General features: G+C 35.9%; 1 protein-coding gene across 1 annotated transcript; it reads left to right on the top strand.

Annotated features, from left to right (window-relative positions):
- Positions 1–700: 700 nt before the first annotated feature.
- Positions 701–26,612, top strand: DYNC2I1 (dynein 2 intermediate chain 1). Its single transcript, XM_054635993.2, has 24 exons — positions 701–847; positions 3,408–3,461; positions 4,089–4,509; positions 5,002–5,054; positions 5,652–5,975; positions 7,307–7,365; positions 9,134–9,191; positions 10,730–10,807; positions 11,976–12,171; positions 13,763–13,865; positions 16,006–16,135; positions 16,675–16,786; positions 17,162–17,256; positions 17,582–17,708; positions 18,588–18,760; positions 19,322–19,484; positions 20,710–20,823; positions 21,897–21,958; positions 22,978–23,029; positions 24,252–24,312; positions 24,558–24,654; positions 24,915–25,046; positions 25,361–25,584; positions 26,171–26,612. The coding sequence occupies exons 1-24, from the start codon at positions 833–835 to the stop codon at positions 26,340–26,342; spliced, it is 3,075 nt and encodes a 1,024-aa protein (XP_054491968.2). The 5' UTR covers positions 701–832; the 3' UTR covers positions 26,343–26,612.
- The last annotated feature ends 1,345 nt before the right edge of the window (positions 26,613–27,957 follow it).

Raw genomic sequence — 27,957 nt, forward strand, 5'->3', positions numbered from 1 at the left:
AATCTGGTCCAACCTCCCTGCTCAGTCAGGGTCACCCCAGAGCACACAGCACAGGATTGTGTTCAGATGGTTCTGGAATATCCAGTGAGGGAGAGAGACTCCACAGCTTCTCTGGGCAGGCTGCTCCAGTGCACGGTCACCTGCCCAGTAAAGAAATTCTTCCTCATGCTCAGTGGAGCTTCCTGTGCCTCAGTTTCTGCCCATTGCCTCATCTCCTGGGAGCCCATTGCCTCATCCTGGGTCGCTGGGAGCCACCGAGCAGAACCTGGTCCGTCCTTTTGGCGCCCTCCCATAGATATCTATACACATTAACGAGGTCCCCTGTCATTCGTCTCCTCTTGAGGCCGAACAGAGCCTCTCCCTCAGCCTTTTCTCAAAGGAGAATTGTTCCCTCAGCCTTTTCTCAAAGGAGAGATGTTCCCTCAGCCTTTTCTCAAAGGAGAGATGTTCCCTCAGCCTTTTCTCAAAGGAGAGATGCTCCTTCAGCATTTTCTCAAAGGAGAGATGCTCCCTTATCCCCTTCGCTGCCCTCCGCTGCACCCGTTCCTTGTCTCCCTTGCACTGAGGAGCCCAGAGCTGGACGCAGACCCCAGCTGTCCCTCAGTAGGACCAACCAGAGGATCAGGATTTGCTAGCAGTGCCCTCCCTGCTGCACTCCCTTGTCCTCGCCACACGGGCAGCCCGGAGCGGGACGCCCCTCCCGCGGCCATGCCGCCCCTCAGGCGGGCGGCGCATCCATCGCTCGGCGCGCGGCTGCCGGCCCTGGTTGCCGGGCGGGCCCGCACGCAGCGCCGATCCCGGCCCGCGGCGGCGGACGCGGCCTCCCGGCCCCATGGACGGGGACAAGGTGAGCGGCAGCGCCGGGGGAGCGCGGCAGGGCCGGGGGACAGCGCCGCAGCCTCGGCTGCTGCCCCCGAGAACCCCCGCGGCTCTGCCGGGGCCGGCCGGGTCGCTTTGTTTGGTCGGCACGGCGGTGAATCCCCCCCGCAAGAGGCGTAGCGAGGGAATCCTTATCCCGAGGCTGAGGGGGAGTTGTACCGCCCCGCATCCCCCTGCAGAAGCTGGTTACGGAAATACCCCATGTTTCACCTTCTAGATAAAAGCCTGTTTAATAATTGATGCTCCTGTAACCGCGAATTGCCGAGCTTTAGTTCTTCGGGAACACACGTAACTTCTGCATTAAGGTGTTAAATTATTGAAGGTTTGCAGAAGTCCGGAATAAAGGAAACAAAACCACATGGCGTGCTCGCATCAGTGACTGGGTGACGTTTCCAGTGGCTAAAGCAGGCGTGCCAAAGCGGTGAGCTGTGATGGAAAATTCAGCTTTGATCTGAAATATCTCAGGTGTGTCGCTGTGAGAGTGCCAAAGAGCCAGAGGCAGGAGCAGCCACAGGGAGTGAGGAGCCCTCCTTTGGCTGCTTCCATCAGCCGCGCTCTTGCCTGTTTGAGAGCTCTCAAATTGGCTACTCATACTGGAAATAAGAAAGATAAATGTTTACATGCAAAAAATAAAGTATTTTTCTCTGGCTTAAAAATTAAAGACAGAATTTTGTTTTACTGTTTTTCTATTTCTTTAGAATCACATTTAACTGAGTTCTTAAATTGGTTAAAAACATTATGTTCTGAAAACCTCTTATCTTTCTAGTTATGAGTGAAGAAACAAAACCCTGTCGATCTCTTTCAAAGTTTATCTAAAGCAACAAGGTTTCTTTTTCCACTGACTGCTTTATCTTTAGATTAAAGGACAGATTCTTAACTGGTAAAAACGTTGACAGAACTTTTTTGAGTTCAGTAGATGTGTGGCATTTCATGTGAGCTGAATGCTCCCAGGTAGATGAATTAAGCTAAACCCCAGTGTCATTTAAGTAACAAATCTTAATCTGGATTTAAATGAGTATATAAGTACTTCTAAATTAGCAGACAGGTGAGACAGTTCAATAAATCCTTTGAAAGTTTTTTTGAAACATTATTGTGTGGACATTTACTTACAGAGGGACAAATGACTTGATCCTTTATAAAATATCTCATTTTTCCTGTTTGTTTGTTATACTTCTGCAAAAGCAGAGATTTAAGTGGAAAATCATACACAAAAGCAACAGCTTCTGATTGTGGTGGGGAGGTGATAACTTCAGACCCCAGAAAAGTGACAGATGCAAGTGCCAGAGAACCACCTGTGAATGTGTGCTGTGTGCTTTTTGCCTCAGCTTTGAAATAAATCTGTAGCTGCCTCATCTGATGTTGTCTGTTGGTCAGGCTGATTTTATGCTATTAACATCAGTAACATTCTTTTTTTGCTGATACATACCTAACTATTGTTTAAATCCAAAACATCATTTTAAATAGGTTACTGTTTGGGACTGTAATACAGCATTCTGCTCTCTTCCCATCCATATCCTCCCTTCCAGCTTAACATTCACACAAGTTCTTTTGAGTTTCTTAGGCTTTGTTAAAGCTTGACTTAAGAAAATGATCAGCTTTGTTTTTTACTTTCTCATCTGACTTTCTGCAGTAGTAAATATTGGCATTCTTTGGTTTTTTGCCTTTTTTAGGGATCAGAAGATAATAAAACTGAAAGGGCACTTTCTGTTTGTAACAAATACTGCCTTCTTGGGACTTTGACTTCATAGACTTTAGAAGCTTAGCAGTCCACTACAATCTTCTATAAAATCCAAGTTTGAAAAGACAAGACTTTTTTCATGTAGAATAATTCAAAAGATATATACTGTTAAAATACTGCCTCCATATAATGAATTAACAAAAAAAATAAAGGGGCACCATAAGTTTATTTTGTTCCACCAGTGCAGCTCATCATTACCATATTTATCAGTGATTATTTTGTTAATCTTCAGTAGCTTTTGCCAAGTTTAAATTTGAGAATAAGGATAGCCTGATCATGTCACTTTGGATATGGTCCTCATCCTCCAATGAACTAGTTCAAGCATTCAATAGATTAAAATTCCTCCTTTCCCTTAGAGATCTCAAACAATATGAATTTTTATTTAGTCTTTGTTACAGCAGTCAAGCAGCCAAGTGAAGGAGCTCTGCAAATGCAGATAGAAGAAATAGAACTTATTTTTTAAGGGAAACAATCATGTGCACTCTAGTGAAACAATCATGTGCACTTTGATTAGTTTCATTATCTTTTTACCTTCAGTGCTACATACTAATATTTCATGTGCAGTCAACTTAGACATGCAGTCTGAGCTTCAGGCTTCTTCCAGGTCCAGGAAGGTGAGATTTACTGTAAATAGGTATTATAGCTAAATCAAATTATTGTTTGCATGATCCTTTCAGTGAGACTTGCCATGTGTACCTTGATCCTTTCCTTAGGAGTATGATTCATTGTTAAATGATTTACTTCTCTCTGCAAATTGATTACTCAGTCTTTTCTGCATTTTCTGTTCTAGAAAAGAACCAAAGAAGATACTTGGAAAGCAGAGGAACTTAGGAAACATCTAAAGGTGGATTTATTTTATTTCTGTTAGTCTTGTTTTAAGCTGCCTTACAGCACTAGAATTTATTGGTGGTCTAAAGATAAAGAATTGACTCTTTGTTCTAAATTAGATAAATGGAAATAATGCATTGTTACAGTAAGCACACAGCAGTCAGTGGGGTCTGATTTGCTGGTCACCCAAATCCAAGTGACAGCTCTGCTTTATATATATTATTCACTTTCCTAAACTGTATATTATCTATTGTATTTATTATCATCATCTAGTTATCATCATCATGTTTGTTTTGTGTTTTTAAACTGGTTAATTACATTATCCCCTGGTCAAATAGGCATTCAGGCTGCAGTCAGTTACATCATTGATGTTTACATTAAATTTGTGTTGTATTTTTTAAAAGCTGTTTTCCAACATATGCTATTATTTGTTAGGTTTTTTTTCAATAAGCACAGGCATAATGTTAGTATTTACAAAGTAAGCCTAGAACTATATCAGCATTTTAATTGTTAAATGGGAAATTAACAACTATTTGGGAAATTAAATACATATTTAGTAATCCAGCATTTTTTTTTCACATGAATATACTCCTATCAAAATAGATTGCTGAATTATAATGATAAATTTTTTATTTTATTTCAGGCAGCACTACCAGATAGCCAAAATGAAGACCAAAAACACAGAGAAAAGAAACTGCAGAGAGAGAGGAGTGTTCATGACATAAACCCTTACAGACATGAATACAGAGGCAGAGAGAAGAGCAAGGAGAGAACAAGAGAAAGGGAGAGGTTTAAATCCAGTGAAAGGGACAGGGATAAAAGGAGAGAGAGAGAAAGGGAAAAAGAACAGCAGAGAGAAGAGCGAGAGAGACACAAAGATCAGTTTCAAGAGTCATGGCTGGAGGAGAGACACAGTGTACTAAAATATAAAGACAGGGACACTGATAGAGAAAGAGACAAAAAGCACAGGACATATGAGATAATAGATCCACAAAATTATCTGAAATCATCTGAAGGAGGAGATACAGAACGTCACAGAAGAAGAGAAATCCGGCATCGTTTGGGTAAGTAACTTTGGGCTGCTGCTGTACTTGGAAATATTTGATATTTAGGTAGGAATACTCTGAAACCATACCCCATCTGTGCAGAGAGGATAAAACAGGCAGGTGTGAGAACCTGCTGGCATGTTTTATTTTGATGCTTTAAAAAAAAATGAGGCTTGTTTCCCTTCCTCTGAAGAGAGGATGGATATCAGTGGTTTTGTTGCTCAGTGCCTAGACACTGTCCTGAGTGACCCCTTCACTTGCAGGGTGATTGCTGAAATCAGTAGCACGTGTCATTACTCTTACCATGACACAAGACTGGAGGGATTCATTAGGAGAGAAGAAGGAGTAACCAGCTTTGGAGAGAGAATTTCAACAGAATTCCTTTTTAGAAAGATCTTATGTAAGAGAAAACGCATTACTAAAATACTATTTTTTACATGCTAGAGTTAATTATTTACAGAGTTGGAATATTATAAAATCTGTTCCCTAATTTATACATCTGTTTTCTAGAGGAGGAGAAAGCAAGAACTGAAGAGAGAGAAAGAAGACATAAAGCACAGAAGGTAAAGGAAGTTAGTGAAGTGTTTCCATAACAGAATAAGATAAAATTGTAGAATAATGAAGAAACTGGGTCAGACTGTCTTCCCAAGAAATCCAAGAGATGCATAGACAGTAAGGTGATGACAAGTGTACAAAATGAAAACAAAATATATCTCAGCTACCCAATTTTAAGGACATATTTTGTTCTCTTTTTTTAAGTAAACTTGAAATAAAATTTTCATGCAAAAAATGCTTACTTTTGGTACAGCTACATCAAAAGTTTCCATCTGCTATTTATGCCCTTATTGCAAGGGTAATTGATGAGTGTACATCCTACTTTAGACCACCTAGTAGACAAGAATTAATTTTTTGTGTGAAGAACATATAATTCAAAGAATTTTCTGTAGCAAAGTGTGCAGTGTCCTGGAAGAAACACCAGAATCTCATAATTTGAAACTTGTTATCATAGGAAATGAAAAAAATGGCTGGAAGATCCATGTGACACAAAGATTAGGTACTTAAAATTCAATCATTTTAATGGTCAAATCTGGATAGATTTGTGAAGATAGAACTGTCTTGGAGAAGTATTTAAACATTTAATATTATTTTCCTCTTTGCAGGATAATGATTTAAGAAAGCAAATTGAAAAATTTTTAGCCTACAAAGTTGAAGGTGAACGTGTACACAAGTTAGAGAAATATCAAGAGCTGGATAAAGAGAGAGAAAGAAAACACAGAGAAAAAAAAGAACATTCTTCTGGGACAGAAAAAGAGAGGCTTTCTACAGAGAAAAGTTATAAACATTATGGAAAGGAAGAGGAAGAAAAACATAAATCAAAGAGATCTAAAGAAAAATCTTCCCATGGAGACAGAGAAGGCCCAGCAGCAGAAGCTGATGAGAGAATAAAAAGTAGAGAAAAGGAAAGAAAGAAATATGATCTAAGGGTAGGTTTTGCTAAAGCATTACCTTATCACTTACTTTAAATATCAGTATATTGTCAATAGGGGAATGATAAAAATGGTAGGATTTTAAGTCATCATTTTCTGAAACTTGAGGCTAAAGTGGTAGATGAAAACACTACATCTGGATTTAAGTATGCTAATTCAGAATTGATTCCTTCCATAAAATTTAAACAAAAAAACAATTGCCTATATGTTAGAAACATCTTTTATTCATAAAATTCTTTCTTGCTGTGACTTTTGAAATTTTTGCAAACACTTCGAAGTGGAGATGTCATAAGGCTTGAGGTCCATTAAGGTTTATTGGCTGCCTTTATAGCAAAAAAGATTTTAATAGAAGCTGCTTTTATGTTGTCTGTGAAGGGAACACATCAATCCAACTCATTAGTAGGCAGGTGAATATTTGTGGGCAAACCCCACCCTTTATATTTGTGGGGTTTGCCTCTGCTTCTGAAGCCACAGAATATCTTTTATGTTTCTGATATGGAACATGATGTTATATCCTAGAGACTTAATCAATAATTTGTAATTTTTTACTGATTTTTATAAGTATTTATTCAACAAGACTGAGAAAAGGAATCTCTAGTAATTTGTAACTCTTAAAATCAAATTAATTTTCTATAGACATGCAACAGTTGGGATGGTCTCGGGTAGTTTCTTCTAAAGAGTGAAGATGTACAATCTTCTGAGATAGAAATTCATAAATATATTTTCTAGTGACCATATGAGTCATTTTCAGTGCAGGGGCCCTCCATAAGTGATTTCTGTACCTGACTGACTGCAGCAGACAACAAAAGTCTATCAGGGGCTTGCTCAATGTTTGACTTCCTTGGAAATGTACTCAGGTTGCTGTTAGAGAACACACACACTGATGCTTCTGTCCCAGAGTTATTTTGTTTTCTGTTTCTGGTCTGATAGAGACAAAGAGCTTTGTCTTAAACAACCTATTGAATACATTTCCAAACTTAAGCAAACCTTCATAATACAATATTTAGGATTCAAGCCCCTCTACTGGGGATGAAAAGTGCCTGAGACTGTTCTGTGTCCCTCCATGCAGTTTGTGTGAATTGTAGTACATACTGTTAAAGTCTCATTTTTTGGAACAGGCTGGCCACAGCCTTCCAAGGTCAGCCCTTAGGCCCTACCCATTTTTGAGAGCATCCTACAAGCAATGACTGAAACAAAAAATGGTCTGTAATTGAAACAATTCATTAGCAACCTTTTGTGTTGTTTGATGAAAGTACTACTAATACAGGATCATATACATATTCCCTCCCAGCATTTCTGACTCATGAATATTGTGACTTCTTTCACAGAACAGTGAATACAAAAAGGAGGAGAGGATTCAAGAAGAAATGAGCCATCAGCTTGTAAGGTAAATTCAGAGATTTAAAATAATTATATATTAGATGCTGTCTACTAAGATTCAATCACCACCAAACCAATAAGCATAAATTCTTAATCTCACATATCTGAGGACAATTTTTTTCATAGGCCCAATAGTAGTGCAATTGCAAAGAAATCTTTGTGTTGCCTCTAAGATGATTCAGATAAAAATGTATGTCTTTGTATTCCTTTAATTATTTTTCTTCATCATGGTAGCAAGAGATATTTTTAGTCATATATATTAATCTGGGCACTTAGTTTTGGAGACAGACATTCTGAATTTTACCACCTGGAAATTCACTATGTAGTCATGTGGACACATGGAAGGTTCATGATGAACTACACAGGACTCTATTTTGTTGTTTAGTTTAATTTAAGTATCAATCCTTAGCTCCTATCCTAAATGGTATCCAAAACATTGTATTTATATGTATATAGCAAGTTTGCTGTTGAATATGAAAGGAAATATTCTAGATACCCTCAGTAGGATCAGTTAAATTTCAGGATTATATTTCTAAGTTTTATTACTAGCAAATAGAAATCTTGGAGAAGTTTCCTGGATATTCTAGTACTTAGAATTCTTTATTTCTTGAGCCTTGTAAAATTCTTTCTGGAGTCTAATTCTCTGGGTCCATGGTTGGTTGCAATTCTCACTTTTAAACCTAGTTTATCTTCCTGGCTCAATAAAAGTCTGGTTTGTTTGCTTCTGGGGACACAGGCAGTGAAGTCACTACCAGTGGCTGAGTATTATTAATGTTAAGCATGGGACAAACCACTTGGGCTGAAGTGAATTTGTGGAAGTGTGATCCTATGCAAAACTGAAAAATTAAATATTTCAGAATATACATGTTGAGATGCTACCTGGCAGCAGCACTCAGCTGTGTCAGCAATGCTGAATATTCAGGCAATGGTTTGAAGCTGTTGCTGCTGGGGCTGTGCCTGAGTCATTGTTTGTGCATAGCTGAGGAGAAGGGTTTAGCCATTCCTGGATGGCAGGGAAGGCAATAGGGTTTGCTGGGATGTCATGAAACCCTGGTTCAGCTTCAAGCACTGTTAATGTTGGATCACTCCAATTTGTTATGACACAATCCAGCCAAATTTTCATTTTTATTGTTGCCTTTTCCTATGTTTGTCAATCCCAACAGCAGTAGATACAAATACTCACATAAGAAGTAAAAATATTCTCTTTAAGTTTGATACTCTCTACTTACTGTCCACATATAAAATAATCAAATAGATTATTGAGGAGCAAAGTTTGTTGTTGACTTGCTCCTGCTCTCTGACCCTGATTGTATTGTCCTCATAAATAAGACCCCTGAATGAAAAAATCAGGTTTGAAATCAGTCTTTGATTTATAGCTTTTGAACATATTGCACCAACCTGATCTTGATCTCTGGTTTGCTGCAGTTATTAATACAAGTGATAAATGTGTGGGGTTATGAATTTTTTTTTCTCACTACTTTTCTTCTTTTCTTGCCTTTTGATGTAATTAGAGGTGTTAAATTTAGACAAAGTTTCTCAACTCTTTGCTGGTTAATCACTTGGTTGTTTCATTATCCTTTTGTGTCATAGAGATCTATAAAAATACTTGTAGAAATATTTCAGTTAAGTGGACATTTCCAACTGTTCTTTCCTGTTCAGGAAAAAAAGCCTTTTTTTTTTTTACTAAAACAAACAAAATCCCCAAAAACCAAAACTGAAACAGAAGTGCTTTCTTATGAGTTAACCAATAAAATTGTTGTTCTCTTTTTGAACAGGACTGTAAAAGATAAAGGAAAACTCATTGACACAGATGGCATGGACACAAGACAAGAGGTAAAACTAAAGAAGAGGAAATGATTTTTATATTTTGAAATTATATATTTTAATCTTTTTAAATGGATGTGTGCAGACAGAACCAAATTTTCAGCAAGGCTGAAGCTGTATAGACTTGGGTTTATTTGGAACAGTCTATGCAGATACAGCCTAACTCTACCATAAAAATTCCAAGAAGTTTTGTGATATTTTCAACTCATTGATTCAGCTCATCTTTAAGTGTGAATTTCTGTAGTGAGGATCTAGATTTCATTTCTAGTTTGTGGAGAGAAATAGGGAGTTCAGTCCTCTTATATTTGGTCTCCTTTTCCATTATCTTCTCTGTCTTCATTGACAATAGGAAGCAACACAGGAGGGAGAAATTCCTACTCAAGACCTGACTCAACAAGGACACTGAAATTCCAGGGATTTGCATTCTATGTTGTTGATTTTTTTTTTTTTTGTATATTTGTTGCTCCAAATGCCACAGCCTTCAAGATATTCCAGCATAACTTCCTAATCCTGCTTTTTATTGACAATATATAGATTTTCTCTATAAATTCTTGAAAAGTAGAAACCCAGACAATACTGACAGGTGGAGGTTTTTAGTGTGTAAAAACCATATTTGTACCAGATGCATCTGTGTTATTAATAAAGCTCTGTTATTAATGACAGCTCTGTTGGCATTTTCTGAGATTATCTTAGGTAATAAAAAATACAAAGTAGCCTAACAGCTAATAAACACCTTTTTTGAGTGTGTTACTAAAGGGGTCTGACTAAATGGAATAAGGATTTATTTAAAAATCATATTAATTAAACTATATGAATTAGTTACTGCTAAGTACCAGCAATCTTGCAGGCAGAAGAAGTCAGAGAAATTTCTCACAACTAAAGTTATACTGGAGGATTCAGTCTGTTAATAAAACACTGCAAATGTTGAAAGTTGCCATAAGTAAATGGCATTATTTTAATCAAGTTGATAATCTAGAGAAAGGAAATGTATTTGTAGTTCTTGCAGGGCTACCATAAATCTTATTCCATGTAAATAAAGTAGAGGATTCAATGTTAGCAAAATTATTTATATATCAAACTTTTCTTGTTCTTCTATTACATCCATGTCTCTGCTTTCTTGGTTTCAACACTTGCACTATTTTATTAACAGAGTGAGTCCCCCAGTATAACTCAGGTGTAGGGATAATTTTGTCCAGTCCTCAAAAGGGTAGGGCAATCTTATTTTGTTGTTAGCACCATCACTGAAGTTGTGGGCAACACAGCAGTTTTTATGTCTTTTCCAATAAAAATACTGTCAGAAAAACACTTGGTCTTCCCAAGATAAGGTTGAGTTCTGTTTTTCTTCCTGTACTATTAGTTTAATTCAGTAATTAGCAACTGATAATATAATTTTCTTTACCTGTATAAACTACATGCTATATGTTTGCTTGAAAATGTAAAATTATCTGAGAATAGCAACTATTAATCTATTGTATACTAAGATTTGGGAGATGAGAGATTTTTTTGGGGAAGATTATTTAATGGTTTCATTTATTTTTCTGATTTAGGAAATGGAAGATACACACATCTCTAATCCAGACACAGGATTTAAGGATTTTTCACTGAATTATGAAGATGACTTTGAAGTAAGTAAAAGTATACAGTTATCTGTCTGAAGTAATTCTTAAGTATCAAAATAGAGAGTAACTTTGTTCACAGAAATAAACAGGATGTTACATGGCTTTTAGTTACTTTTTGGTGACAGTGACCTTAATGTGGCTAACAGTAGATAGTGAGTAATTAAAATGTTGTGTAGAAACTCTCTAAAATATATTTAGTTAGTTTTCATCAGTGGCTGGGAACCAACTTTTGTTTTTTTAGTTGAAGTGTTCACAAAATGTTTTCTCTGCCTTTGTAGATTTCAATTATTTAAATTACTTTCTGTGAAGAATGCTGAATTAATTAAATAATCAGAGCTAATAATTTCAGATGAAAAATAGAAAAAACCTGTTCATTTATCATTGAAAAAATATCATAGGAAAAAGATATTGACACATAGCATTCACTTCACTAATTTGTTTAATTGAGTTCCCTATTTTTAGCTCTCTTTTGTCTACTTTAAAGTTATTAAGATACAAGAGTGTGTGGGAAGTGCTTTCCATGTGCTGAACTAGAATCATCTTTGTTCAGTGAGGGTTGAATTCATCTCCAGTCATGTCAGGAGTGGTGATTTCCACTGTTGGGCTGGTCACTGCAGCAGCCCTTTACCACTCAGTGAAGAGAAAGAAGCACATTTAGGACTTGTTCCTGTGTGTTAGGTGATTATTTTAGCATGACATGAATTGTCTTAGTTTGGAGAATTTGTTAAAGGATGACTCTTAGGCATAGACAGGGAGTGTGGCAGTTTAGTAAATATGAGCCTGTCATGAAAGGACAGCTTGAATTAAAACTGTCAAATAAACAATTTCAAACATCCCAGACACATTTATGCCACTGAGCACTGTTATTTTATTTTTTCAAAGAACACATAATTCACCTAAACTTAAAGTATCTAATTTAAGATATTAAATAAAAAGACTATTTTGGGCACTGTAGAACAACACTGAGATTATCTTCTCTTGATTAAAATTACTGCAGAATCAAGAGATGCTCTTTTCTTTCCATCAGTTATTTTAGAATGCCTTTCAATCACAGCATTCAGAGATATCTGTATGAGGTTTTTATTTTGACATTTTGTAATTTCTGTAAAAGACCTTGAAAAATGCATCTATAGTTTTTGTTTTTGAAGTAATGGAAGTTCTGTTACTTTCAAAGGTCTATGAAGATGATTTTGAAGATGATGAAGACAAAAGTGGTGAAGTAGGAGATGCAGAGGAAAATCTAAGAGAGGTTCAGTTTTCCAGAACATCAGAAATTGAAGAAATTCAAAGAGCAATTACTGCAGAAAATGATAGAATTCTTAATCCATTGCCAAAGAAACTGGAAAATGAAAAAAAGGAGCCAGTCATGGGTATGTGACTAGATACCAGCCTTTTTATATTAAATGTATGAGTAACACATACAACTTACAAGTCAGCTGGCCACTTTTTCTAACAGTCTGCCTAAAGACCAAAATCTGGTCCTCAGGATGAATCATGTAGATTTGTGGTAAGCACTGTAACGTCCACATTACTAAATGATTCATAGGAATTACTAATCATTTAAATTGTGAAATATAAAAAGTACAGACTGACATTTAATACATCTTATTTTGGGTAAGAGGAGCATATGAGAGTCTGGGTTTTGAAAACTTGAGGAGTGCTGGAACAGTTTGGGGCTTCCGCTGGCATTAAATTCACCTTTTTCTTTTAAGCAAAGTTGAAGCAACTGTTATGAGGGAAAGCAAGAAAAATATCAATACTACTCAAATACATAGCACTTTATCACTTTTAAATGCAAGCTCTTTCTGAAATGCCTGGTATTCAGTTGATCTGACACCTGTGATGCCAGAGCTGCTTATTTAAGTACAGTTGTTCTCCTTTGAGGTCTGCACTGAAGTGGGCAGCCACATAGAATCATTGTGCAAAAGAATATTTAATAGCTTTTTAGTTTGGTTCAAAGTTATTACAGAATGGAAGAATAACATGACGTTTCTGTAAGTCTTTACAATATCTCTTAAAGGTCTTTTCCAGCCTAGAAGAGTCTCTGATTCTGTCAATAGATTTTCAGTTAATGGTCATTGCAGCAGGAACCAGCATACTGTAATGTGAATTTCTTCTTGCAGAAGATTTATGCAATTATTATTTATCTAAAGAACAATACAGAATCAATAGAGATTTTTAAATTTCAGAATTGTAACACTTGGTGGTTTATTCTTAATTGCACAACACATTATTTTTTTGATGAACTTTTGATCTTGTTTGCTTAAAATGGTGGTTGATCAGTCTGGCAATTATTTTTATAAGTTAAACAGCATTTTACAAGTATTGCCTAAAGAGGCAGTCATCCTCTGAGGAAGTGAAGCACCACTAGTCCTGACTGGAAGTTGGATCTTAAGGTCAATTAGCTGCAACCTAGCCAGGAAAGGGAGTAAGGTAGATGTGACATCAGTTGTTGTAGTTGGCCTGTTAACTGTGGCTTTTCAAGGAAGTTTTCAGTGTTTTCCTTATTCATCTAAGGATATTAGTTAAGCCTGTGTTGGTGAGGTTCTCCTCTACCTGAGCTCTTACTCAGAGGTGTAGTGTGCACATGGTGAAGTCTGTGTGACTTGAATGCAATCTTTAGAAGTAATCAGAGTGCTTTACTGTACACAGGGCACTGAACAAGGCACCTGCTGATGGCAAGAGAAAGAAAGAGACACTTTCTGTATAAGTCTTCTAAAGTAAAAATTACAATGGTCAGTCATTTTGAATTGATTGATAAAGAGCCATTGTATATGCTGGCCCATTACTGATGTTAAACTCTTTTTACTGAAAATGGTGATAGAGCACTTTGTGTAACATGTGAACCAGGAACTTTCAGTAGCTGTGTTGTAACAAATCTGCTGCTTTTTAGACTTACTGCTTGACATTTTCATGCACTTTTAAGTGTGAACTGTAACACTGTGTTTTACAATATCACAGAAAGGCAAGATTCTTCTGTCAGAAGCTCTTTTTGTGGAATATTCATGGATTTCCAAATGGCAAACCAAAGACAAAGCAGCCGAATTATGGCCAGTAAGCAGAAGTAAGTGTATTTTAAATAATCCACAAAAAATGGCAGCTCACTATGTGAGATGCAGGGTTTTTTTCATTATATTTGAAGTATGTGAATTTTATAAACTTGAATCTTATGGAATCAAATACTTTATTAACTAGCAGTAATTAGTTTTTAAGTATATATAATTTACCGTTATTGCTACAAATCATTTTGTAAGAGAAATGCATCTATATATCAGTTTATGTGCATCATTTTATTACAGAACGTGTTGCCAGGATTGTAATTTCTTTGTTTAATACTTTAGACATTTAATTAGATATTGACTTAAAGTACTAAAGAGCAAGCCTTTTAACTACCATCTCTGCAGAACTGTAACTAATTGAAATAATCAAGAATATATGGTGCATATAGTTGCCAAAATAGCACATTCCCTTTCAGGGATAACATCAATTGCTGTAAAAACATGTTATTGCTGATCTAAAATTGATCTAGATTTGAGATACCTAAGACATCTCTGTATTTTAAAGAAACAAATTGATGCCTGCTTTTTGTGGAGCTTGACAGGAGCTCCAGATTTGTCTGAAGCACTGTATATATCTCCAGTTTTCTGTTACAATGTTTGGATGCATAAAGCAACGTTATTAAATGTTATTGTTAATGCCAGACTCCACTGTTTCATGGCTTCACATCAGTGGCTAATTTTCACATAAGGGAGATTTTATTGTCTAAGTTATTTAATTCACATTGCCTAAACTATATACACAAATTTTACACGAGTTCATTGTCTGGGCTTCCTCTCTAAACTGTAGAGACAGATTAAGAAACTCCCAAAGGCATCTCTGGAGAATTGCCTTCTGGAATGTTTGTCAGCCTCTGCTGATTAAGTACCATGACTGATTATGACTATGTTTGTAACTCTGTGTGCATGCTGACAGCATACACAGCCTGAAGATAATGAGCATTTTCATGGGAAGAGGAAGGGCTTATGGAATTCAATCTTGTGATAATACATTACTACCAGTAAATAGACTGAAAGCATCCCATAAATAATTTGTGGCACTTGGGAGTTGCAAATTATAAATAAAAACTTATTAGTTTATTTTAAGGATTTATCTGCATGTATCATTAAGTTTTGAAACTATTAAGCAAGTTTTATATATTTGAGTTATATCTCAGCAATCTATGCCCATGTTTGTGAAGAGATGATACATTATGAAGCACAAATTAAAGTAAAATGTGGGTAAGAATATGCAATAGATCTCATCAAGTAGCAAAAAGGAGATGTGAAAATTGTCCTTATGCATAAAGAAAAATTCACTTTAAAATACTGATGAAATTCTAGCTCTTGTTACTCTAGTCTTGTCTCCTTTCAAATGACATTTTGCCTCAGCAAGAAGTTGTAACTAGAAAATGCATCTGCAGGAGTGTTTAGATGTGGAATTGCTATAGATGCATAATTTTATCTGATTTGTATTTATGTATCACTTTTAAGTACATTAAAAACCTGCAAGTGCAAGAGAGAGAAAGGGAGACTACAAAAATTGTGTAATTATCAAAGACTGTATAACAGCAAGAGCCTGGAACTCACTTGTAAGCAGACATCTTTGTGTAATTCAAGCAGTTCACTCTAGAAAAGAAATATCTTAACAGCTTTATGGCATTAAACTGGAGAGATAGTTGTGTGAATTGTGACAAGGACTGCCAATCTTTTCCTACAAATATGTAACAAAGCTAGGATATCATACAAGATCTTTATAAAGCATGTACACATATGAGTGATGTGAGTTAATAAAATGAGTTTAGGAGAATTAGCCACCATCCTAACTATAGAAGAAAGAGACATTCATCTGTTACCTCACAGGACAGCTTTGGAATGATCTGCCAAGCTTTTGATGGTTTGGCTTTAGTAATAAACCATTTGACATTTGCCATTTGCAATTAGTACTGCATTTTCAAATATGATCATTATCTCCATGTAACATTAAATAAAAACTCTAAACAATAGTCTATGTATTTCTACTGTTACATTTTTATCTGCTAATTAATTTCAGTACAACTTCAATTCCCATAGATTAAAAGATTGTTAGATACAAAATCAGGCTGTCATTCTTTAGGAATATTTGTTCTTAACCATTTTTGTGTTTCTCTCTTGCAATTCATCCTGAAGAAAACGGACTTCAGAACTTCTCCCACTAATTGACCTGGATTTCTCAGTTAGTTTTTCACTACTGGATTTGCCCCCTGTCAATGAGTACGACATGTATATCAGGAATTTTGGTAAAATGAACACTAAGCAGGTGTGTAACAAATACCTAGTAATGTTTCAATCCTCAAAGGGCTGATTTGCCTTCTGGAAAAGAATTTTCCTTAAAAAATAAAGTTTCTAAAGCTACCAGCACATAAGGTAATAAATTAATCATATTGATCTCTAAGCCTTAATTACTATAAAGCAATGATCTCAAAACTTTTGGCCAGACAGGCAATTTCCTTTCTGTATTAGAAGACGACTCTCCCATTTTCCTTCCCCATTTCCTGAAGGGCTTTTCACCTGTCTGTGGCTCAGTGTCCCCAGATATGCTGGGTTTGGTGTTTACATGCCTAGGAAGACATTCTGTATTTTTGTAATATTATTTATTTAGCACTCTGGTATGAAATGTGGTAAAAGGTGCATGCATGAAATAGTGGCAGTGTGTCAGTATGCTCAGATCTGAATTCACAAACAGAAGAGGCTGAGCTTTAAATTTCAGTTTTAAAATTACTAAGTCCTATTCAGTTATGTGCTGTCAGTTTTAGCTGTATCACCCCATATATTGATAATTTAATCTTTCCACTTTAGGCATATGTTCAGTGTAATGAGGACAATCTTGATAGAGACATTCAGACTGAGGAAGTTGAGACACTGGAGAAATGGACACAGCATCCAGGAGAAAGTGCTCTTGTATCTGGAGGTGAAGAACATTTGAATCTTACTCACTCATAGATGAGTGCATGTCATATAAACTTTCTCTTTGGTATCCATTACTTGTGAGAATCTCTAGAGTGGCAGGCTGCATTGATAGCAAGCTGACATAGGCACTCTGAATCCTCATGTGGAAAGTATGAAAAATAAGTGGCAGAAATAATTTTTCCTTCTGGCTTGATGTTTTTATTGGCAGCAGAAATGAGTCTCCAACAGATCTTGTCCCTCAACGCTATTATTTCTGAAGATAAGTTGATTCCTGCCACTCTCCTCTTGCTCAAAAATTAAATTGTCCTTAGACTTCTCTTAACTGATTCTCTTTTGAAGCCTCAGGTTTGGTTTTTTGTTTTTCTGTTTTTCATAGGTCCCATAAACAGCCAGAATACATCAGTGAATGGAGCTCCAACACCTAAAATTGATTCACAAAGATTAGCAGATTTTCTCCGGTCTGCATGCCAGGTACACTTATATCCTTGATATCCCTTTGAGCTGGTTGCAAAAGTATACAGTGTGATAAATCACTTACAGTTCTTGTTCTGACTAATTTAAATGAATTACTTAAATAATACTTGTTATCAAAGAGAAAAATCTCTCTGCAAAGGAATGGAATCAGAGCTGTGTAACTTTTATGTCTGTAAAACTGTATTTGCAAAGTTACAAAATTAACAAGACAGTTGATAAAAGTTTTACGAAGTTAATCCATGTAACTTAAGAAAGCTACAAATAGCAAAGCTGGAAGATAAGATGACCCTTTTATTTCTATAAATGTAATTATGTTTGAAAGGTGATTGCTGTTTTGCTAGAGGAAGATCAAGTTGCAACACAACCCAGGAAACTAAGATCTCGACAAACCAGTCTGTCTATTAGTGATAGCTGTTTCCAGTTAAATACTAACCAGCCATTCCTCCATGGTAAGGGAACTTTATTCTACACCTTTTAGTGTACAGAGTGATCTCTCCTTTCTAATGCAAAGTGCCATGTTCTTTGTCATTACTGTGTAAACAGCACATATCAGGATATACAGATTATGTAAACCCCTCTTTCCTTTTTATTGCAATAATCAGATTGGTTTCACATAGGGAACATGGGAGCATTTAACAAGACATATTTTCCATCTATTCCTACCAGAAATAAAGCTGGCAATTAACATGATGGGTGTAATTTTGTAATTTTTGTTCCTGTTGTTGATGGGCCACCCAAGGGGTGTAATTTTGTTTGGGCTCTTTATGCTGACAGTAGGGCCAAAGTTACAAATAAAGGCAGGTTATTCAACAGGGATACATTAGCATGATCTATTTGTAAAGCAATTACATCTTCTCCATATAAACAGTAGCTGTTGAGATGAAAAGTGAAAAATAGAGCATCTGTAATTATGTTAGGAAGGCATATTATAACACAGAACCCTACATCATCTAACAGGAACATGTTAGACAGAGATAAAACCAAAAAAGCCTGGCCTGTGCTGTTTCCTGTTTGAGACTCAGATTAATTTTCAGTATATATACTGGCATCAGATCAGATTGGCTTGCTTATGCCCAGAACAATTATTCTATTAATTTCCTTACTCTCTTACTTTTTGCTTCCTACTTCTAGTATTTTGAATTCCTTCTCTAGTCCCTACTTTTTTTATTGTATAGTTTCAAAAGCAACACAGTGTTAATAGAAATATTCTTCCTAATTGCATCTTAGTTTGTTAGTTGCTATAGCAGCTGAATATGCTTTTTCATCTGCAGTGAATATGCTTTTTCATTTATTGCTTTTCTTTCTTGGCTTTTTCTTTAATGGTTTAGGCCGAAAAATCCCCTGCTTGTGTGTCTCCCAAGTTCAGAGGCAGACACTACTTTCTGCTCATGGCTTACCTGAAAAGGCAGGTGTGGGTTTGCTGAGCAGAAAGAGCCTTGTATGTGTTTGGAACATCTGGCAGCCCTCCAGTCCTCAGAAAGTTTTAATATGTGATTCAGAGGTATGTTTTAATAACATTGTATTTTGTCCATCAATTACAAGACTTTATTTAAAGATTTTAATTTTACATGGGGTCTTTTTTTGTATTGCTTCAAAATGTGCCATCTTCTATCTTCTGAGAAACACATTTTAGCCTAGTGAACAAAGACTGTTCTTGTTCTATTCTGTGCTTCAGAACCAGATTGTAGCGATGGTCATGGTGTTTTGTTGGATTTTTGATTGTTTAATTTTGACCCTATTTCATGGTTGAAAAGTCAATGGAAGTAAACATCTGGTTCAGATGTTGTTAGGACTTCTCTCTACTCATCATTCCCATACAGTTGAGTCACCTCTTTCAGCTTTGTGACAGTAGATGCGGATTACACAATGATTGTTTTGAAGAGGGAGAGCCTGCTGAAGGTCTTATATACTACTTCCCTTTTAAAATACGTTTCCCTTCTGCCATAAACCTGCCATGGAATCTGTATTTTCTGGGTTCCCATGCTAACAAACCTATTTCAGGCTCATAAAACCATTGATCTTTATCATAATATCAATCCTGCATGTTTTTACTGTTTTACAGGTGATGTGTTGCTGCTTTAGTCCCAGTAAAGCAACATTAGTTTTTGCTGGAACAGCAGATGGTTCATTGTTGGTGTGGGATCTTCGAGAAGACTCAAGAATGCACCCTTGTATGATGATCACTGAAACTGAGTGGACATTTAGAGTTCCCACATTTTCCACAGGTGAACATCTGTGCCTCTTGGTCAGTCACTTTGTGCACAGTGAAATTGTCACCTAAGTCTTGATGTTTCTTTAATGTTCATGCAAGATATCCTAGAGTGAGGAATAGAGTGAGGAATAAAATATAGCAAAAGTTTTGTAAATAGTTTTATTGGGAGTATAGGTTTAAGTTAGTTGTTAGGAAGACATTTTTTCCTGTGGGATTGGTGAGGTACTGGCACAGGTTGCCCACAGAAGTTGTGGATGCTCCATCCCTGGAAGTGTTCTAGGCCAGGCTGGATGGGTCTCTGAGCAAGCTGGTCCAGCACAAGGTGTCCCTGCCCATGGCTGGTGGCTGGAATGAGATGATCTTTAATATCCCTTCCAGTCCAAACCATGCTATGATTTTCTGATTTACCTTTGGCTGTTGCACTATTAGTTTTCTAAAACATCCCACTACACACATTTACAAAATCCTCTTTTCTTTACAAGTGTTTCTAATTGCAGCAGCCATGTAAAAGTAAACAGTAGCTGTTTATAGATGACTTTTAATTTTTTTAGTAGGTCAAAGATGCTTGGTCTCCTGTTGCAAGCTGGTGGTCAAATGGATGTGTACGGTTTCAAGCAGTTGCTTATGTAAGCAGGGAGGTTTAATGCTGGATACTTAGGAAGCTTTAATGCCTTCAGTCCTAAATGAGATTAAGTTCAGAGCACAGTGCAAGTCCAGAGATCATGAGTATCTGACAAAGAACACACATTGAAATTACTCTAAACACACATCAGCCTTAAAATGTTGTTAAAGGGCAAATACGTATTCTTTTGTGGTGAATACTGTTTCAGGATTTTTCAGGATACTTTCTACTAAGAGTAATTTTTATTCAATTTTGTCTTCTTTTATAGTAAACAGTGATTTATTTCTACACCTATTGCTTATGGAGCTTGAAATAATTCTTTCCATGCTAACCCTGAAATGGCAGATTTTAATGAAATGTCTGGTATGGTGGCATAAATGGTGCATCATTCATTTGAAAAATGAGAAGTGAATAGAAATACTGAAACACTGATTTATCTAGTAGTATTGTGTTAATTTAGCAGTTTGCAGGATTGTATTTGAGACTTGTGCAAAGTTCATTATTTGCCATTCTTTCTTTGTAACCATCATTCTCCCATAAGCTGAAGAGTGATTAAGATTTGTTGTTGTTTTTTGTGGAAAGTACTATGTTTAACTGTCATTATTCTCATTTACAGATGGCATTCTAAACTCAGTAAACCACACCTCTCCTATACTGGCAGTGGAACCTGTCTCAACTTCTCTCAGCAGTGACCACAGTTATGGGCTCCCAAGCCTCTCTTATCAGGAGGGTATGTAAACTGCTCTTCTAAGCATCAGTCTGAGCCTTTCTTTAGGTATCTAGTGAAACAAATATATCATAGCAAAAATCCAGTTTATAATCCCAGTCTGCCTCTTAAGTTGTTGTAGTATCAATTGCATGCAATATTCATGTTTGTTTTCTGCTCTCGTTTTTATGTAATGTTCATTCAGTGCAGCTTCACATCAGATGTGGTTGTGTACTTGTTATAAAGTCTGCTTTCTAGATCACATTTCCATGATAAAACAAGTTATCACTCAAAAACTGTGTTTGGAAGAGTCTTAGAGCTTCTATAATGTCCAAAAAAAATCCCTGTCTGACTCAGTGGAGCAACGTTCTTATATCTGAAAGCACTTAAAATGTGTGGCTGTAATTGATGGTTTTTCCTGTGCCTTTTGCCTGTTCTTTTAATGACCAACCTTAGCAAAGAAACTCTAATCCTCACATCCTCAAATTCTCAGACAGTGTGCTAGGGAAGACATTATCACTTCCATTGCAGATTTGTACTTTGAAATCCATAGTGGTTTGAAGAAATGTGCTGCCTATTGCAGCTTTTACAAGATTCCATCTGTTTCACTTTATGTTCCCTTCCAAAGTCCACGCAGAATCCAGACATTTTCAAAAGGATGCAGACTGAGATCATTTGCCTTTCTGGTAGGACAAGCTGCACATACTGGAATAGACTGGACTAGACCATATAGAACAGACTATTTGAGCTGGAAGGGACCTACAAGGATCATCCAGTCCAACTGCCTAAGCAGTTTGGGGCTGACCAAGCTAAAATGTGTTAAGGGCATTGTGCAAATGCCTCCTTAACACTGACAGGCCTGGGGCATTGAACAACTCTCAACAAACCTGCTCCAATATTTGACCATCCTGTCAGTAAAGAAAGTTTTATGCCTTTTTTCCCCTTTGGTAAATTAGGGCACTTTCCCTTTTTATGCAAATGAGAGGATTTTAGAAGTTTCAGGGGATGTATTAACGTAGGAAATGTTTCAAATCCTTTGCTAGTGTTCAGGAGGAAGGTCAGTGTATGAATATAAATTGTTGCCATTCCTTTCATAGAAATGTCAAGCCCTCCATTTCAGATAGCTTCAATGGATGAAAATGGAATCCTCAATATGTGGGTGAGTATGTATGAAAAGAGAGAGTATAATGTGTAATAAAATACTTCAAATACAATAACCCAAATTCAGAATTTCTTAGGAGAATTGCTTCCCTGAAAAGTACAGCAACACTAACCATTCTGTTGGAATTCTCCTTAAAAGTTTTCACCTGACCCCATAATGTTTTCTTTTGGCAAAAGTATTAACAGGTACATGAATTCATGAAAAAAGGCAATAAATTGTATTACTTAATAAAAATAGGCTCAAATATTTCCAGTACTCCATTAATAGTCCTCAGTCATCTTTCACCCACCTACTTTAATTTTAAAATCACAGTGGTGTCAGAGATGATACTGAATGTAGGGGAGAAATTAAATTCCTAATTTATATAAAACAAATGTTAAAGAGATAAAAAGTGAAAATCAGAGGATAAGATTTCCTTGCCTAAAATATGACAGTTAGGATAGCACTAGGTGTGCTTCTCTTAATTACTATCCTGACAACTCTTCTATCACATGTTTTAAGTGGTTTTTTACCTGATGCAGCTTTTGTTCAGCTGCTGAACCTGAGAATAATAAGGGATAAAAATATTTCACCTCTGTGTCAGTAATCAAGTGCCTTAAAGCCTTAACTTACTTCAGTAACTTAAGTAGCAACAGATTCAGGCCAAATGATCTACCCTTTTGATTTCATGTATAGTTCATTTTATTCATGTATAGGAAAGCACAGGAAATGTGTTACAATTCCTTGTTTTAAGGTGGTTTTTTTTTTTTGTAACTGGCCAAACCAACTAGATGCCAACTAGCAATTAAGTGTAGAATGTAGCTTTGCATATTCTGCTTTCCATCAGGAACATCAAGCAGGCATGTGAAGCTGTTTTTAGAATTGCAGACATTGACAGGGAGTAGAGAATCTACCTGTGTTCATTGTAATGTTAGACCTGCCTCCCCAAACAGCCCTTTAGAGGTATTACTTACTATTCCAACTTTTAATTCTGGTAAACATTGATTGTTTATTAATGTTAAATATTGACTTTTCAGGTAGTTGTTGAATTGCAAAAAGCAGATGTAGCTGGTTCACAAACTGACTTAGGTGAGTACTGTACTACTGTTAGAGGTAGAATAAAATGCTCCAGTTTTGAGACTATGAAATTAAAAGAGAGAGGAAGAGTCAGTGATGCCAAGAAGTAGTTTAGAAGAAGGCAAAATTACTGAGGAAAAGATTTATTCTGAATAATTAATAGCTGATGTTTGGAGTTATTGGTTAGGTAGTAGAATAATTTTCACTGCTATCTAAATCTCATCTGCTAATTCTGTACTGGTAATTGGCACTAGACAATCACATTTCTTACAGTGTCAGAGTAGTTTTCTGTGTTGTCAACAATAGGTGTTTTTCCCAAGAATGTGCAATTCTATGGCTTTAGTCCTCCTCTTTGTACTTTAGTTTCAGCCAAACCTGTTATAGTGCTTTTGTTGTTGCCTGTGTCTCCATTTTGAGAATTGTCCTGAAAGTTTTTTTTTAGGTAAGATACTTAATTTAGCATAAGAAGTTTTCTGTGGAAAAACTGAAAAACCAAGTCCATTCAGCCCTTTTTGAGTTATGTAAATGAAGAAAATGACATTCTTTGTTCTTTAAACAAATTTACACTTACATGCTTACCTAACTGGAAAAGGCTGTGACTAAAATCCTTTTACATTTGAAAATACAGAAATAAACAATGAAGTAATGCCAGCAAACTAGAATTTTGGATCAGTTTCTATGAGCTCATGTGCAATGTCAGGCTATATTAAGCTGCTAATGCTGGGTATTTTGTCTGTGGAGAGGCACATTCTAAAGCTGTGGTCATGTGTTGACACATTTTTACTGCAAACAGCAGGAAAACCTTTTCTTCTTCAAAGAATCATTGTCTTTGAAGGATTTGCATTATTTATGTTGTTCTCTGCTAACAAGTAACATAGACCAACATTGTGGATGCATTATTGCACTATCTCATACCTATAATTCATTGTCAAAGATCCAAGTAACATAAATGTGCATCTTAACCATTTCTAGAATTGGGTCTTAGAGGGTGCTGAAAAAGAAAAGTGTAACTATGTTTCTATTTCTGTCAAAGATTGTAACTCTTCAGTACTGAATTCTGAAGCAAATAGTTCTAAATGATGTAAGATTCTTACATGTCAAAGGCTGTATCTGCAGTAAACTAATTATGAAATATCCTTTTACTTATTACCTTACGATTTAATTTATTGATTACACTATTTTTTTAATGCAAAGTGCTTAAATCAGTTCAAATAATAATTTTTTATAATTTTAGGTTTAGTTCCTGGAGGGAAGGTGAAATTAGTACATAGCTCAACTATGGAATTGAGTAACAGGTAGGAGAACTGGGGCATTACAGTTTTACATATGTTATTTCACAAAGCTAATTTTTCCTATACGTTACTAATTTGCTGTTACATAAGATATATTTAACATTATTTTCTGTTTGTGGTTTTTTTAAATACACGTTTCTTGCTAGATCTAGTCATAGACATTTTAAAGAGTTTCTGTATGTACTTGCACAGCTTTAGGAGACAATTGCCTGTGTTAATTCATCTTTTGCCTTTGCCATTTTCCTCAGCCTTTTCCCAAAGGATATTAGCCAGAGAATGCCACAGACACTGACTATTAAATTTCTGTCTTCTAATCCCAATCACTTCATTGTTGGAACAAACATTGTGAGTACCATCCTGGCATTCATCTCATTTTTAGTTTTTTGGTTTGGAAGCTGTCTTATTTAGTTGGAATTTACCAGTAGACTGTGTAAAAATTATAATTTGGGCCTATATTATTAAAATTTGTTAGCTCTTAAAATTTGTTAGCTATTAGGGATATTTTAAAGTATCAGCTCATGAACTATTTAATTCTTTCCTGTAATACCAACAATGCAACTTTTTTTGTTGCTTTATTTAATTAATTTTCTTTATATTGTTCACAGGGTCTGGTAGGCCATGGTACAAGACACAATTTAAAAGTTGTTCCAAAGCTATTCAGGCCCCAGGAGAGCAGACTGAGATCAATAAGCATCACTGCAATTGATTTCTTCCCTTTTGGAAAGCCACTGTTTTTGGTATGAAAGCATTTTAATAAGAAATTTCATTTTTTAATTACTTGCTGAGGGAGTATTTCTAATTTGATGTATTTAACTAGATGTGTTAGTAGATTTACCTCACTAATTCAAATCTGCCATGAAGGGTGACAAAAAAAATCATAGAATATTAGGATAATTTTGGTTGGAAAAAACCCCCAAGATCATCAAGTCCAACCTTTAACCTATCACTGCCAAGTCCACCAGTAAGCCATGTACCTAAACACCACTTTTTGTATCTTGTTTAGTTTGGTTTGTTTGTTCCAAAAGGCATTTTCTTTTTCTCTGTGGTGCAGGTTGGCTGTTCAGATGGAAGCATTAGATTGCACCAGATGACATCAGAGTATCCCCTCATGCAGTGGAATGGCAGCACAAAGGGCCAGCCAATCATTGCCCTGCAGTGGGCTCTGACAAGACCTGCTGTGTTCTTTGCCCTGGATGCATCATCCAATATTTACATTTGGGATCTTCTGGAAAATGATTTGTTGCCTGTGGCCAAGCAGACTATCCCATCAGAGAGGTATGTGCTCTCTTTTTAACAAAAATATTAATATTGCTGCATGGGGTTTTTGCTTGATTTTAAATGATCATTAGAATTTGCTTTTCTAACTCTTGTGACCTACTGAAGGTGTGGAAACAAACTACAGTAAGCTAAATTTTGACTGTCTTCCCTAGGCTGAAATTAGTCTTGCTGAAGATCCCTCTAACTAAAAGTTTTCCTTGTATCCTTGTTAATTGTAGCAACAGATTGCTAGCTTTTGGAGAAATTACTACAATTAAAAAAATTAAATTTTAAATTATTTAAATTTAAATTTACTACACTGTACTGGAAAATGCAATTAAACATTGTTCATTTTTACAAGCTTGAAATAATTTACAACCATGATTAGAAATTGATGATAAAATGCATGGGGGAAGAATTACATGATAAAATTTACATTAAATAGTTGCAACTGGTGAAAAGCTAAAGAACATGATGGGGTTTGAGCAGAAAATAAGAATAATTTAGTTGACTGTAAGTAACCTGATACAAACATGTTTGAAAGCACCAATTTCTATTTATTTTGCCTCAATTAAAAAACACTCCCCTGTTCTTTTGATTTCAGGGTTGTAACTATGACTCTTCTGGGAGAGCCAGAAAAAGCAAATGGATTGTTAGGCATTGTGCTGGCCAAGGAATCTGGACAGATAGACATTCAGTATGTAAAGAAGAAGTGGGCATTGCCTCAGCCTGAGGAATCTGAAAAACTGTATTCTATTTTATTGCAGTCTTTTTAGAAACAGGGTTGTACAATTTATTGCAAAATATGTAGTTTATTTTTTACTTCAATTAAAGATTTTTAATGTAATTTGTATATAACTTGTCTATATTTTAAAGAATATCAATACAATATTTCAACTGAAACCATATATTTTGTCATAAAAATGACAGAATCAAATTTACCATTATTGTACTCAAAAATATGATGGCTGTGTTTTATTATTGAAAGTACTCTAGATGTACATATATTTTTTAAAAATAGCAAAAATACATTCCTATAAATTGCACTGCTGCTTCTCCTTATTTCACTCTGAAAGAAATCACAGGAATTCTTTGGCAAATATAAAGTTGTGTTTCTGTACAACCTGAATGTGAGGAGATTTCTCTGGGCCTCTTAGACATTAATGCTTGGTAAAACTTCCTTTTGTCTACCTAAAGACCACATGCAAACATATCAAAATACAAATTATATCACACATATCTATCTTCTGATTTTGACCCTGAAACTGTGCTAAAGGAATACCTGAGTAACTCAGGTTCTGAGATGCACACTCCCTGTTTGGATTGACCTATGTGAACAATGGGCCTGGGAGATTTACTGAAATTCTAAATCTGCTGGATTTCTGACATAAAACAGAAAGTACTTACCTGTTTAATTCTGCAAATAATTTCCAAAGCTCTTGTAGTGAGGAAGAGGACAACTGTCCATAATATCTAAGTTTTGAATGCTGTTGGTAAGAGTTGGACCAAGATGAAGAACTGAAAATATCTTTTGTGACTTAAGAAAAACTGGCTTAAAGAACATGAGTAAAACCTTGATTAAACAAGCTCAGATTTGGTGAAAAAAGGACAATTCACAGACAATGCATTCAGTATTTAGTGAAAAGATATATTTATGTACCTTCTCCTTCTGAAATAGATTGAAATATTTTTAAGTTTAAATTAATTAATTGCAAATGTTTTTCTATGTAATTTTTTTACTTAAGTTGAGAAAACTCAAAGTGGCCACATGATGGTGCCAAGTCACAGCAGTAAAAAATAAGTTTTTCATGAAAACAACATCCACCACTGGGGCAGTGAGTCTGTTGTTGTCCATTGCACAAATCCAGAGAGCCCAAAGAACTGGTGGAGAAATTAATATTTCAGAGACCATTTTTGCAAATCCTAGGTCCTTGATTAGTCATGGACTTGCTTTTTTAATGTCCATAAACAGAAGTGACCCATATCTTCATTGCTGGCAATACATTACAAGTTAAATAAGAATAACTTTGGTAATCCAGATAAAGAAAGGGCAGATAGTTTTTCCAGTAAGATATCAGAGCACCTCTGATGACACCCATAATAAAAAAGTCAAAATCAAATCTCTCACTCTTTCCATCCCAAAGTGAGAGACACACACTCCACCACTCCTTTCTCCCAGATCAATCTTCTGAAAGAAATCCAATATAATTTCATCATTTTCAGGACTTCCCATCCTGAATTTTCCCTACTGTACCCAATTCCGTACATGGAACCTGTAAGCAAAGGGTTGGGATTTTTCTGCCTTGTGATGTGTGCAGCTGTGGTCTGTGTTTTAAATATGCAAAAAGGAAAAAACAGTGTCAGGTTTTGCACAGAAGTACCTGTCACTGC

Source organism: Agelaius phoeniceus, chromosome 1 (genome assembly GCF_051311805.1).
Source record: "Agelaius phoeniceus isolate bAgePho1 chromosome 1, bAgePho1.hap1, whole genome shotgun sequence".
Taxonomy (NCBI): Eukaryota; Metazoa; Chordata; class Aves; order Passeriformes; family Icteridae; genus Agelaius; species Agelaius phoeniceus.

Bases quoted from the DNA above. Each gene is read 5' to 3' on its own strand.
- DYNC2I1 (XM_054635993.2), top strand. The intron at 16,136-16,674 runs GTGTGTAACAAA...TTTCCACTTTAG, and splicing joins GTAAAATGAACACTAAGCAG to GCATATGTTCAGTGTAATGA. The intron at 16,787-17,161 runs GTGAAGAACATT...TGTTTTTCATAG, and splicing joins AAGTGCTCTTGTATCTGGAG to GTCCCATAAACAGCCAGAAT.